The 14,715-nt window shown below is 43.5% G+C and overlaps 1 protein-coding gene across 9 annotated transcripts in view; it reads right to left on the bottom strand.

Annotated features, from left to right (window-relative positions):
- Positions 1-25: 25 nt before the first annotated feature.
- LOC116842358 (cadherin-99C) overlaps positions 26-14,715 on the bottom strand; it is a 157,605-nt gene continuing 142,915 nt past the window's right edge. For 7 of the 9 annotated variants that reach the window (XM_032811462.1, XM_032811463.1, XM_032811467.1 and 4 more), the window contains 15 exons: positions 14,346-14,564; positions 12,999-13,193; positions 12,276-12,563; positions 11,641-11,958; positions 10,719-10,859; positions 9,949-10,233; positions 8,721-8,894; positions 7,982-8,191; positions 7,001-7,132; positions 6,758-6,874; positions 6,268-6,666; positions 4,968-5,596; positions 4,000-4,230; positions 3,249-3,478; positions 2,513-2,832 (listed from right to left, as the gene is read on the bottom strand). In XM_032811462.1, coding sequence (XP_032667353.1) covers positions 2,513-2,832; positions 3,249-3,478; positions 4,000-4,230; positions 4,968-5,596; positions 6,268-6,666; positions 6,758-6,874; positions 7,001-7,132; positions 7,982-8,191; positions 8,721-8,894; positions 9,949-10,233; positions 10,719-10,859; positions 11,641-11,958; positions 12,276-12,563; positions 12,999-13,193; positions 14,346-14,564 — 3,888 coding nt within the window. Of the gene's footprint in view, positions 2,833-3,202; positions 3,479-3,999; positions 4,231-4,967; positions 5,597-6,267; positions 6,667-6,757; positions 6,875-7,000; positions 7,133-7,981; positions 8,192-8,720; positions 8,895-9,948; positions 10,234-10,718; positions 10,860-11,640; positions 11,959-12,275; positions 12,564-12,998; positions 13,194-14,345; positions 14,565-14,715 lie in introns of all 9 variants that reach the window. The other 2 variants (XM_032811464.1, XM_032811465.1) reach the window with 2 other exon arrangements.

The raw sequence follows: 14,715 nt of genomic DNA, 5'->3' as shown, positions 1-14,715 counted from the left end.
AGGTGTATCAAGAGAAGACATCTCATTTATGTAAATATAATAAATTTATTATTAGGTATTAACAGTTTTTTACAGATTTCTCGCGCTTAAATATTGTACAGCTACAAGTAAAGATCTCAATACTATTAATCGAAGAACACTTGTAACGCATACACACAAGTCCTGGTAGTATATAGAACGCAACTTACGGCAGTGGCCACCCGCTATACGACTAGAGATATATATTTAATCAAGTCGTATCATAATTAATTTCTCCCAACGCGGTGTCACGCCGCGTAGCTCCGCAAGCTCTATCGGAATTCGAGGTGCGGAAGTCGAACGCTTCGTTCGGAACTCGGGGAGAACGAACGAGATACGTACGTGCCCGATTAAGTTACACGCTTCACCACTTAGGCCACCGACGCGTCGATGGCGCCGTGTACTGCCGTTTTCGCGGTGGTCGCTAATTAACGTTGACGCGATCGTGCGAACAAGAGCGAGGAGGAGTCGCATCGGAAGCGAAAGCCGCCGTAAAGCTCCCTACGGTGTGCCGCGTCGCGATTACGTACACGTGAGACGATTTCTGTAGGCATTGTCGTCGGTTAATTGTGATTACGATAAGGTAGAGTGACGTGAGCAAACGCAGTCGTATAAATAAACAAGTATTATAGTACAACGGGATCGGGAAAACGGGTTCATTCACAGGCTCGCAGACCGACCAGATTCATGCAAGCACACACTCACAAATACACACGGCGTTCATAAACAATAAAGAATGGAAGAAAGACGTAACTTTATCCCTAAAGCCTGTACTAATAACCATTACTTGAAACTTGTTCCATATGAAATGCTCAGATTTGAATTTAGAGTCAGATTTGAGTTTTTTATTTGAATCATACAATATATGTGACGTTACATCTGTAATTATTATTCAGCTGAGAAGCTTACATCTAACTCTAAATTCAAATCTGACTTGAGGCAAGTTTCAACTAACGATTATTGATACAGGTCTAAGGCCCGTATTAATAGTTGTCATATGGAACTTTTATCTCACATGAAGTACTCAGATTTTTGTTTAGAGTTAGGTCCAAGTTTTTCAGTTGAATTATATGTGACATTTATATCTTTAATCGCAGAAATCTGAATTCAAATCTGCATGTCTCGTCTGAAGCAGGCTTCAAGTAACAACTATTGATACAGGTCTAAGACTCATATTAATAATCATCACTTGAAATTTGTCTCACTTGTGAGATAAGCAGAGATATTCGTATGTAGAATCAAATCTTTCAGCTTACATGATATATGTAACATTACATTTGCAATCGTGATACCACTGGAAAAACTCACATCCGACTCTAATACGATGCTCAAATCCGAGCATCTTATTTGAGACAAGTTTCAGACGACGACTATTAATACAGATCCGAGCCTACGTCGGACAATTGCACGCGCGCAGTGGGCACTTTCGCTCTTCACGATTGAAACTCGATGAAAATGTACATTAACGCGTCGCGGACGGGAAATAATCTGTCCGACGATCCCCCAATCGGAATACAGTCGACGTTGCCGGTCGAGACGCGATTAAATCGAGCACGCGTCGCGCTTGTACAAAATCACGGATATACGATAATAACTTACGACAACCGGACATCGCGATGTCAACAATGGCCATTGTTCATGACGTCGCAGTTTATTGGCGTAACGTCGCGAGCTTAAAGGTAAAAAAAAAGAAGTACAAACAAACAAAATGCAGCAAAGTTTGCGATGAAGGGATGAAGTCGTACGGGATATCGGCTGGCTCAAGAGGACGGCCTTTTCATTCGCGTTCATTCTTTCGCTCGGGCGATACTTTCGCGGCCTCGTTTCGTCGTTGTGTCTCTGAACGCTATATTACTTCTCTTTTATGAATATCACATACGGAGCAACTCGTTCAGAATGCATCCCGCCGCGAGTTCTCCGCGTATGTGTCGCGCGCTCCGCATCGGCGCGCAAGCACCGGTATATATTCAGAAGATGACATATGGAAAGGGGGGATGTGTATAGGTATAGAGGTTCTCCTCGACTATCTAGAAGCTTTTCACACTTTACCCTTCGTATGGCGCTTTGGGGTTTGTCGACAGATTAGTGGAAGAACCATTCGCGCGCTATCGATTATATCCCGTGTCCTCGCGCTGCCACGTTTCGTACACACCACACGTCGTTGCTGCAGCGAAGTTTGAGCGAAGGTAAAGGAAGAACAGTCTACTGCCTCCGCCGTGAAGTACGGCATGGACGAAGGGGGCTGGATTAGCATCGATCTCACGCGCGGAATTCTCGAGCGTTTGAGTATCTTTGAGGACCGACGGAACTTTTTGGGACGAGAATACTACGGAATATTACGCTCATCACAGTGCATCACCGTGTGCACGATACCAAGAGGGTGTGAATACTACGGGATGTGCCGCAACTTACTCGCAAAGCCGAGTGAACACGCGCGATTCCGCGACAGTCTTTCGAAAATGATCGATGTCCGCGCATCGTTGAGCCGCGTAACTTACAATTCCGTCGTCGTCTCGACGGGACTCTGCTCGCCCAGATACGTGAACCCGAGATGAGAGTAATCCTTCCTCTCCCTGAAGGTGACGTTGTCGTTGGACGGACTAGGGCTCAGCAGATCTGCGCCGTGATTGTACAGGGGATTAAGGACTGGTGTCGCGTCGCGATTGTTCAGGGTGTTCGTGTTGCTCGCGCTGTGATTCTTTCGGCCCAATGTCGATCTTCGCAGGGAATGGATGTTGGCGTCGCCGTGATTGCCGACGATGCTAGACGCGCGAGCCGTGGTCGCCGCCTCCGAGCTAACGGGACTTTGTTGACCTGGAACATTGATATAAGCCGTGTATTTCTGATCGAACATAAACGTCAGTTCCTCGTGAAGATAATTTCGCTGCAGGAAACAACGACAAGTTTAATGCTAGAGACTCGTGTATTTCTTTCCTTATTTTTGCTTTGGCATTTTTTGCATATTTCGTCGAATTACATAGAGAAGTAACATTTGAAAATTTATTCCCGGGATAAGACTTAATCTCATAGAAATTAACTTTATTTCACAGACATAAACTTTATATTCCACACACAAATTCTCCACACATAACTTTTCTTCAGTGTAAGTAATTTCTGTATTTTCGTGAATTAATTTTTATGCGAAATATTTTGCAGTGAGAAGCACAATCTAATGTATACGTACACTATTGTTGACGAACGAGTCTCGTGATGTCTATCTCTCGAATTACCTGTACTGTCTCCGTGATCTTTGGTGATGTAACTGACGTTGTCAAGGCTGAACGCGTGATTCTTGTTGCTAAAGTCTAACTGCAAGTCGTTGTAACTGTCGTTGTCGTCGACTGGCACGCTCATCTGCAGTACCTGAGTCTCGTACTCCTTCAGATTAGGTTCCACATAAACGGGGTCGTATCGCGGCACCACGTACATGCGTTGCATTCGCTCCTTGTACGCCTTGTACCTACGTCATATTTGCCTTATGAAAGGCTACGTATTTCGCGCGGACAGTTCGGCGCGACGGTCGTATTACAGGGATCCCGTCGACGTCGCTCGAACCACGTCGATGTAATAAGTGTTCGCGGAGATACCCGGAGCGGAAACTGCAATTAAAGCTAATGGAGGTAATAAAGAGCGGTATGAATTTGCATCGCTAGCTCTCAACGAGTCAGATGGATATTCATACAGATACACGCGAAGCAGCTCTCCCATGCCATCATAATAACAGTCAGGATCGTCTCACCCAGTCTATCCGCTGTAATTAATACTCGCGCACGAATAATACGCGCAAACTCTTCACTTTTATTAAAACAAACGTACGTAAAGCGCAGTAGTGCGCACAGAAGAAATTTAAAACCTACGTGAGTTCGATTGAATTAAATTGTCTATGTAAATATAATAAAAAAATCCTACTACTCAAATACCAAGATAATGTTGCAACCGCGAAATAAGGGTAAGATTTAATTAGACCTCAAGCATACTTACTTGGACCAAGAGACACATATGTAGATTATGCCGGCGATGCCGAGGATCAGGATCACACAAGCGATTATAATCAACGCATACGGGAACACCTCACCGCTGAATGCAACTGCTGTTTGCGTTCGCACCGGTTCAGGTGTCATTACGGGTGCGTGAATGTTGATGGCATTCGCCCGTATTAACGTAGACACATCAAAAGTGATGTTCGACATAGCTGGTTTCTCCATGATCGATCTGTCGGGTATTTAATGCTTTTACAACCCTCAGACGCAGTCAAATGACACAGCGTAATTAATTGATATATATTTATATATCTCTCTTTTTCTTTCTCTCTCGATATCTTGCGTGGGAGATGAAATATTAAATACTGATATTATTTTTGTTTTATTTTAAATACATTATCTCTCCGTCCAACGCGAATCACTTGATAATGAAACATTTGTTTCCATTGAATGCAACAAAGATAAATTTAACTGAAATATCGGGCCAAATATTTTGACTATGTGTGATTTAACGCTTCTATCTATTTATTTATTTAAGAGTAACGTCCTTTTCTCGAAAGGAAATACAATAACGTAAAATCCAATCATGAGAAATAAAAAATTGTAATTATAGTCAAGTTTAATAAGAAAGTAAATAAAATAAATAAAAAGTCTCGAGAAAAGTTAATCTCATAGAAATTAACTTTATTTCACAGACATAAACTTTATATCCCACAAATAAATTTTCGAGTATCTTTTCATCAGTATATAAGTAACTTCGTGTTTTCGTGAATTAATTTTTTATACGGAATATTTTGCAATGAGAAACTTAATCTAATATATACATGCATTATTGTTGATAAACAAGTTGATAAATAAGTGATTTCTCGAGAAAAATTCAGATGATTTGCACGTTGTTTGAGTAATTTTGCAATTTCCCTTCGAATCGTGTTATACCGTGATTGAAGTTATACATGTTTGAAAACGTACCTTTGCACCTTGGAGCTGTTTCTGTCGAGTATGGCTTCGGTATCCGGGTCGACCGCGTAGAACCAGACGTCGGAGTCCTGCGGAAACATTTCGATAGTGCCATTCTTTGTAAGGACCTTCCTCACCACGACCCTGTCGATGCCGATCAACAGACCGCTCTTCTCCTCTATTATGTTCGCTATCTTGCCGGCTTCCTTCTGCAGCACGTCCGGCGCCGCGTCCTGTACCACCAGGATCATCAGGTTTTCCTCACCGATGAGGTTGACGATCACTGGGGCGACGATCGAGTTGTAATTGTTGGTCGAGTTGGGATTGTCGCGCACACGAACGTCGAACTTGAACGGCAGCTCGGACGAGCCCACGTGATCGAACGTCGCCGTGGTCCTGATTATACCGGTGGAGCTGTCGATGGCGAAGTAGCCGGAGCCACGTCCCTCCAGGATCTTGTACTCCAGCTTGCCGTACTTCCCGTTGTCCTTATCGTGGGCCTTCACCTGTATGACGGTGGACGCGAATTGCGCGGTGCGCGAGATCGCGGCGAAGTAACGTCCCCTCGTGAGCGCCTGGCTCGCCTCCGGAAAAATAAATTCAGGCTTGTTGTCGTTCACGTCGATCACCTGGATCTTCACCTGCGAAGCAGCATGATCGAACGCATTCTTATCGACAAAGCTGATTAGAGACGAATCGATGATCCCGTTGCAACAAATCATGCCTTTCTACGTCCTGTATTTTTCTTTGCTCATATCGCTTGTAACCGCACAGTCTATAGGGTCTCTAACGCAGTGCCTCATACTTTATTTAAGATATGGGATTATTATAATTAATAACTCACAAGTTTGGCAAATCATGCATGGCAAAGCAGATAAACAGATAGCAATGTCTGCAGTCATAAATTAAGTTTACTGTAGATTAGGTCAAAACAAAATGTCCTATATCATTTTGTAAATGATCACATAGATTTTTAATTATTAATTAAAGAAGATTGGCGGATGGTAATGCAACAATAGTCTTAATAACTAAACATCTGCGTGATTATTTGCAAATTTAATAGAGTACTTTTTTATTCAGTTTGATGTAATCTACAACGCGTATGATCTCTTGCTAAATTTCTTTAATTAATAACTCAAAATTTTACGTAGGTATTTGCGAAATGGTAGAGAAACTTTATGTTCAGTTTAACTTAGTTTCCATGCATACAAAATACGAAACACCCTGTATAATGTAAAGTTGGCACGTTTAGAGGCCGAAGCGGAGGCGTCATTATCCGCGAGCGCTTAAACGCGGATTAGTCGTGTCTCACCATCGTCGTGTTTCTGCCTGAGTTCAAGAGGCCCGACAGCGATTCCAGCTTAATCTTGATCTGATAGGATTCCGTGGTCTCATAATCCAAGGCGCCTCTTCTCAACAACAGCGCGCAATTCCGCTCTTCCGTGACGTTCGCTTGGAACAGGCCGGCCTCATTGCCGCTGTAAATCTCGCACCTCAGCGGCGTTGTGTCGTGCGCGTGACTGTTGATGATGGTGATTGTCTTTATTAGCGTGTTGTCGTTCGCGTCCTCGGGCACGTCGACATTGTATGAGTTCTCCGCGAAGCCCAGACCGATCTCCGGCGGCACCGTCGCCACATGACGAACGTACAACGGCACGGTCGTCTCGGAGGACAATTGCGGCTCTCCCATGTCGTATGCGCGTACGTCGACCTGTCGCAAAAAGAGAAGCGATTTGCCTCGTGCAAATGAACCGTTCGAGTCGCGCTACTGATGGATCGAGCTGGCACGTAGCATCAAGTACCTGATACTCGGAGTCGGTCTCTTTGCGCAAGTCGTCTCGTATTCGGAGAACGCCGGTATCAACGTCGATCGCGAAGTACTTGCTGGCAATACCGCGGCCGACGATCTCGTATCGAACCTGCGGATTGCGATCTTACATGAAAACTTGATTTGCATCGCAATTCAGGAGAGAGAGAGAGAGGAGGAGGAGGAGGAAGAGGGGAGAAGGAAGAAGTAGAAAATGTTTTTTGAGTGATACAGCTACCTGATTTCCCGGCACAGTGCCGTCGGAATCCTCCGCCACGAGCGTGGTCACGGTCGTGCCGATAGGGACATCGTCGTCCAGAGTAATGGGAGTTGGCACCGACGTAAATACCGGTGGAATGTCGTTAACGTCCTAAGACGACACGTTCGAAACGCGTTATTAATCACCCCATAAGAAGATACGACTAAATTAAAAACAACCGTGCGAATCGAAGCGCGACAAACGGTTGTAACATCTGTATTAACGTCGATGTTGATACATTTGTGGCGTGAACCGGTTTCACGATGTAATTCCGCGAATGAATTTCTAGAACTAAGAATATATACATAAACTGATATTTAATTGAATACTTTCAATTAAAGCACCGACTCTGACGCCGTACCTGTGCGAGAGGTAATGATTCGAAAAAATTGCGCGATTACCCGAAATATACAGCGTCAGTTGTGTGTGAACACAGTCAAGGGAAAAGCCCCCTGAATTACTAGTGAAAGAATTGAAAATGTTTTTTTTTGCGAATCGAAGCGCGACAAACGGCCGGTTGTAACGTTTGTATTAACGTCGATGTTGATACATTCGTGGCGTGAACCGGTTTCACGATGTAATTCCGCGAATGAATTTCTAGAACTAAGAATATATACATAAACTGATATTTAATTGAATACTTTCAATTAAAGCACCGACTCTGACGCCGTACCTGTGCGAAAGGTAATGATTCGAAAAAATTGCGCGATTACCCGAAATATACAGCGTCAGTTGTATATAAACACAGTCAAGGGAAAAGCCCCCTGAATTACTAGTGAAAGAATTGAAAATGTTTTTTTTTTGCGTACTTTAATTGCTAAGAGTAATTAAGCGCGATGTGCGCTGCGATGTTGAGGCTAGAGCGGTCGATACAACGCGCTAATAAACGGGATAGCCGGCGACAGATATTGGCGTGAACACGCGATAAAAAAGAACTCGCTTTTAGTTATGAAAAAGTACCTGAACATTCACAACAACGCGGGTGGTGGAGCCAGGTGAATCGCTGGTGTTCTCAACGGTGCCTATTATGAGAACGTGTTGGTTATCCTTCTCGTAATCGAGACCGCGGACAGTTTTTATGACTCCGGTCTTCGGGTCTATGGTGAAGAGTTCGGTATCCCCTTGCTTGATCATGTATGTAATTTGCTTCTTTGTGTCCGGATCATCGGCCTAGAAATGATCGCGTTAGCTTTAAAGTCGAACAAGATGACCATCTCGCCAGGACCCGCTATCCTTTCCACTTCGTGGAAGACGGGAGGACTGGAGAATCGTCGACGCAAATAACGCGACTATCTCTCGGCTCTGAAAGTCGAGTCATGTGTGCACGGCTCTTGTTTATCGGATAAACTTTCGAAACTCGCCGAGAAAGAGAAAGAGAGAGAGAAAGAGAGCGAATGCCGTCACGGCGTCTTCATGATGGAATTACATCTTACGTTATTATGATCCACCTCGGGACTAATTTCACGCTCGATCTGTTACGCGGCTGAAGCGAGGTAGCGCTTTATCCCGGGACGAAATTTCCATGCACGCGTACGTCTCGCGTGAAAATGAACCGTGTTAAAGCGTGAGCGGCTATCGAACGACTTTCGACTCCAGATGGAACTTAAGCCCGTTGAAATTGAAGTTTGGACATACGGTCGATCGCCTTTGCGACGCGTCGCGTCTGTTACTCAATCGCGAGGCTTGACACGCGACTCACCGTGACTTGAATCACATTGTAATCGGGCACGTTTTCCTTGACACGCGCCTCGTAGCTGCTCTGGTGAAAGAGCGGAACCTCGTCCTCGACGTCTATGACTTTCACTGTGACCGTCGCAGTCGCCAAACGGTAATCGGGAGCTCCGTCCCTCGCAGTCACCACGAATTTGTATTCCTATGTGATTAACATGAAAGCACTAGATTTTAACGCACTCAGCAAATACGGTAATTAAAGAGAAATCTTAAAAAATCGTCGGGATATTAAATATTAAAAAATCCCCTGATTTAATTCTGAAAAGCAAATAACACAAACGAAATTCATGATTTTGATGCGACAGCTACGATCGCGAGATAGAAGACGATTTGTATTCCCGTATAATTAATATGAAAGCGCTCGCGATTTTAATGCACTCAGCAAATGTGGGAATATTAGAGAGAAATATATTTTACATCTCAATTCCCTGATTTAATCCTAAAAAGTAAATAATACAAGTAAAATTTATGATTTTGATACGATGGCTACGACCACGTTGTCAAAATAGAAGAACAGTGGTTTTAATAGCTAGTACTTGATAAGCTTATAATTTAAAGTGACAAGGAGGAAGAGGAATACATTGTGTTCTTATTATATTACACATATTATGTGAAATTATGTCGGCATCTCCCAACACGTGACATTTCCACGAAACGAACTTTAATTTGCGCGCATACTTTATACGTTCCCTTTGTTCCGGTGCGCACAATGGTGCAATTGTGATTCACCCGTAAACAACGTTCTCGCAATTCGTACAGACTAAGGTCGCTCTGTCGCGGGATACTCTCGAATTGCAATGGCGTCTTGTGTAAGTTGCGCGAAGCGGTGGAATATTCCCGGAAGATTTGAGATTGGGTCGCATAATTGCATCCGTAATGAGTAGTTTCAATAAACGGCACAAGCGTTACGTGCCCGTTAATGCAGTCTTTTGCAAATGTAAGCGAAGAGCTATTAAAGCCCTCAGACTTCCGAGAAAGTTCCGATTAATCCAAAGAGTCATAAGCTTCCACCTTTGAAATTATCCCGACGTTATTTTGCCACATGGAGAGCTTATTATTGTGGAGCTTTATCTCGCAAAATTAACCTTCCCCAATGAATTTCGATACACGCGATCTACGAAGCTGTGCAAAAATCATTCGCGGTGCTTCTACTTTCAGAATTGAGAATTGCGAGACGCGACGTCGATTATACTCACGTTGTTCTGCTCGTAGTCCAGCACTTTCTTGGTGAGAACGTCGCCGGTCTCAGGATCAACGGTGAAGGGGATATCGTCGGGCGCAAAGTAAGTGATCTCAGCGTTGATGCCCTCGTCGGCGTCTTCGGCGTGCACGCGGCCGATCAGTTTGCGCGCTTCGCCCTCCTTGACGGAAAACTCGTAAGGCAGGTTCACGAACTCGGGGTTCTTGTCGTTGATATCGGTGACCATGATGTTGACAGTCGCAGTGCTGTAGAGACCACCGGTGTCCTCGGCCTTTATCAGCTACACGAATCGACAGTGGTACAGTTTTATAATCCGCTCGGAACTTTTCCATCTCGCAATTCGCACAATAATGAGTGTTACACGTAATGAGTGTTACAGTAATGAGATACCGAAGTGCAAATGAGTATCAGAAAAATTTTATCTCGGACGTACCACGCGCGCGAAAGGACTTACCGCGTTTTCCTGTGACGGAAACTCTCGCAGAATTACACACGGAAAATACAGATCGTGGATTTGTTCTGAATACAGATTCTAGAATAACGTTTCTAAAATGCGTGCAAAAAACAACGGCAAAAAACAATGGCTAATTAAAGCTGAAAACGTTTTACCAGTTTACAAATAGAAAAACGGGCATGTCGATATTTTCTAGAATAAATTTGCTGATAGGAGACGGTGCGAAGTGCAGTGAAGTGCATTGGTTCGTAGTGAAAGGTATGGGAAGTTTATGCTCTCTGATGTTCGAGCAGTTGACGATAACGACTTACCAACTGATATCGGGTCAAGTCCTCCCTGTCTAGCTTCCTTATAACTGTAATAACGCCTGATTTAGCGCCGATCGCGAACTGGCGCAAGTCATTTCCCGATACTATCGAATATGACACCGGATCGTTTTCTGGGTCGGTAGCCTGCAAGATCGATTAGTAACGCCATCACAGACGCTGTTACAAACACTTGGGTATCTGTATTTTTAGGCAAATTGAATTTGTTTCATCAAGAGTGTACATTTAAGTTAAAGATATTGGATGAATCGCAAAACTTAAATTCGTTTTGGAAAAAACAAGGAAAATTGCGTAGAATGTGAAATCGAAGGACGCAAAATTGGAAAGCCTCTTCACCTTTTCACGTGAGAGAACATTTACGTTTACCATTTTACACTAATATTCGTCTAAAACAACCTTTTCACGTGAGAAAACATTTACGTTTACCATTTTATACAAATATTCGTCTAAAACAAACTCCCGTTTCCGATTTAAACAAACGCGTATTGATGTATGTTATTGGAATTGCGCGATTCGAATCTTAAATCGTGCAGTCATGTGCGTGTGCGTGTATATATGTATTTGTGTGGGTATGAATGGGAACACAATTACTAAAAGAAGTCTCAAAGACAAGTCCAAGAGACGTCTAAAAGAAGTAGAACGTCTTTTGAATGTTTTGAAGATATCTTTTGGTAGATTACGCTGTCTGGGAAGTTTCCACATTTGACAAAATTTCGTTATTTAAAGAATTAGTAAATTCAACGAGAATGTAAAAAGAAACAGAGACGCGAATATAACGCGATTCAGAATCGATGTGACAAGTAGACCGACGACCGATGAAATATAGTCGGATTGAACGAGCCCCGTTTCGAGTGGAGGGAGAGTTCAAATTAAACCTCCGCCGAAACGAATATCATCGGACACTCACAGTGATAGTAGCGACTGTGGAATTGATAGAGGCTCCTTCACTGACTTGCACCTCGTACACCGGCTGCTGGAACACGGGACTTCTGGTGTTCGGGCCGGGAATGACGTTCACTTCGACGATTGTCTGCGAGGATTTGCCGCCCTTGTCGGTGGCCTGCACGGTGATGCTATACTGCTCGCCGGCGTTCAGTTTCCTCATGGTCTCGATGACCCCGGTCTTCGGGTCGATCTTGAACTTCTGTAGGCCATTGTTCGACACATGATAGATGCTGTAGGTTATCTCGGCGTTCTCCCCTTCGTCGTTGTCCGTGGCCTCCACCTGGCGAGAGGGCCGAAATTAATTCGTCACCTCGACGAGCTGGCATAGCATCGGAGAAGCTGGCTAGCGTCGAACGCGAGGCAGAACGCAAAGCGTCGCGACGACGAGGAGGGGCGATCGATCGCGCGGAACTCGGGACCGCGGAGAAGAGCAGAGAGCGGAGAGCGTAGAGGATCGACGCGCGCGCGAGTACGGAAAAATTCAGATTCACTCTCTCGACTGTGCGGATTATTACGGACCCGCGGATCATTATCTCTCCGCACTGCACGGGCAGATAGCCGCCATTACTTCATCAAGATACGGAATGAGGAAGCCACCTTTGTTACTTGTCTCTTCGTTTCTCCCGCTTGGACGGTGATGGGCGTCATCATCGGAAGTTGCGGCGCATTATCGTTAACGTCGTTCAACGTCACGACGAACGACAAAGGCGATGAGGCGGCCACACCCGTTCTCTCGCGGGCGACCACCTGGAAGCGGAAACGGCCGGGACTCGGAGGGTCCCGGTCCAGATTCTCCTCGTTCACGACGAGGATGCCGGCGGGATCGATCGCGAAGAAGTTCGTGGTCAGCTCGAAGGTGTAAGCTGGCTTCGGGTCGTCCGGCCCCTAAACGCAAAAACGCGAATGCTTCATGAACAAAAGAGAAAAAAAATAGAAGAAAGAGAAAAAGCCGCGGAAGAGAATAATCGTGAGTCGATTCACGATTATTCTGCCGACACGGCGGACCTCTTATCCGTGAACAATGGAGGAAATTAAACGGTTCATTCACACCTTGGTCACGCTTCGTTAAGTGGAAACCGATGAAATCTGTGGGGTCAAGAAGAGAGAGAGAGAGAGAGAGAGAGAGAGAGAGAAAAGAGAGGGAAATAGATAGATAGATAGATAGATAGATAGATAGATAGATAAATTTATTTATTATGTGCTCTGGAAAAATTCTCTTCGAGCGCAAAGAATGATAATTATTTGTTGAGATAAATAAAAATGCAATACATGTATACAATGAAAAGTAAAAATTGAAAAGAGAGGAAAAAACAGACTCACCAAATCAGCATCCGACACATTGAGCACAATGGGATTCCCGTTTTTATCGATGACCTTTGTGCCGATCGGAGCGTTTTCGTCGACGTATCCCTCGATACTTGAGGCCGTTATAACGGGTGGGTTACTATCGACTGGTTTGACGGTGATCGTTAATTTGGCAGTGGCTGATCGTTTCGCTTCTGACACCTCGACCGCCTTGAGAAAGTGAGGAAAAATAAAGCCATTATACATTACACAGGCTCGAGCTTGTAAGTACGGAGTGCGGAGAAAATATTGTAACAAAAATTACGTTAAAATCACATTTTACTTTACAATGTCTTTTCCAAAGCAGGACACCATACTAACATTGCAACATAAACTTCCATAGAAACAACCAACAGAAAGCGACAGCTTGTCTCATCATTAATGAAAGATTACTTAACTTAAGTAAACCTATCTAAAAGTACATTTCGATTTCTTTCTAATTTGGCACAAATGTAAAAATACAAAAAATATTCAGGTCATATTTTTTTATTTTGGCCCACTTTAAATTTCACGAGCAATTTATAGCTTTTTAATGTTCCCACTCTATCATCAAGTACAACAAAAATGCATAAGAAATAAAATTGAATAAAAGATATAGTTAAATAATTTTAACAAAATCGGCATAGTTGAGACACAAACCATTCTAAATTTCTTTAGCCGAGATTCCAACCGAAATATTTCAAATCTGTGCTAAATTAGTCAAAAATGGTTTGAATCTTGGCCAAACCGAGAAATTACTTATATAAATATTTTTTTCATCTTTTTACATGTTTTGTTTAAGTATTTTATTATTTATACAAATAATTTTACACATTTAACTTTATATTCATAATCAGCAAACCCTAAACGTCTGTATCTTGTATTCAATTTTATTTCTTATCCATTTTTGTTGCATTTGTTAATGATAGAAGTGAGATCATTAAAAAGCTATAAACTGCCCGTGAAACTCAAAGTGGGCCAAAATGAAAAAGTATGACCTAAATATTTTTTCTACTTCTACATTTGTGCCAAATTAGAAAAAAAATTGGAGTGTTTTGGATAGGTTTACTTGTTAGACCCAGTTGTTTCAACTTCTTGGTAAATTAACTGATAGTTAATCATGTGTCTTTGTCTACATTGAAAGAAAAACAAAGACGAACATATGATTTAATTATTAGTTAACTTAGTTGAAGCTACCAGCTCGTAACTTTGTACGAGAAAGAAGTGTTTCGAATTTTACAGCCACGTGGCACGTGTTCACTTCACAGCGTTCATTCGCGGGGAATATTCATGAACGAAGTTACGTCGACATTTCCTCTTTAATATCATGGCGGCGGTGTTTACCTTAATGATGATATCGAACTTCTTCGTTACCGTCGTGTCGACGGCTTTGATTTGCCTCACCGCTCCGGTGTTGGGGTTGATCTCGAAGAAATCACGGTAATTCGGCGGATTTCCGCTTAGGAAGGAATAATGGATCGGCGCGTTTATGCTGTCCATGTCGACCGCCTGGATTTTCTCGGGCGAGATATTGAGTATGCCAGATAGAACTCCGCTCGATACCTGGACGGGAGAAAAAAGAGCATCGCGCTTGCAGAACCGGTTGCACGATTTATTGGCAGGCTGTGCGAATTTGAGCCAGTGAGATATCGACGGTTGATTAGAGAGATACGCGTTCGCGGCTACCCACTTGTAAATTCCCCCCCCCCCCCCC

This window comes from Odontomachus brunneus, unplaced genomic scaffold (genome assembly GCF_010583005.1).
Source record: "Odontomachus brunneus isolate Ranch 3 - 2012 unplaced genomic scaffold, Obru_v1 Obru_scaffold_024, whole genome shotgun sequence".
Classification (NCBI taxonomy): Eukaryota; Metazoa; Arthropoda; class Insecta; order Hymenoptera; family Formicidae; genus Odontomachus; species Odontomachus brunneus.
Note: the sequence above shows the minus strand (reverse complement) of the source record. Positions and strands in the feature narration are given on the sequence as shown.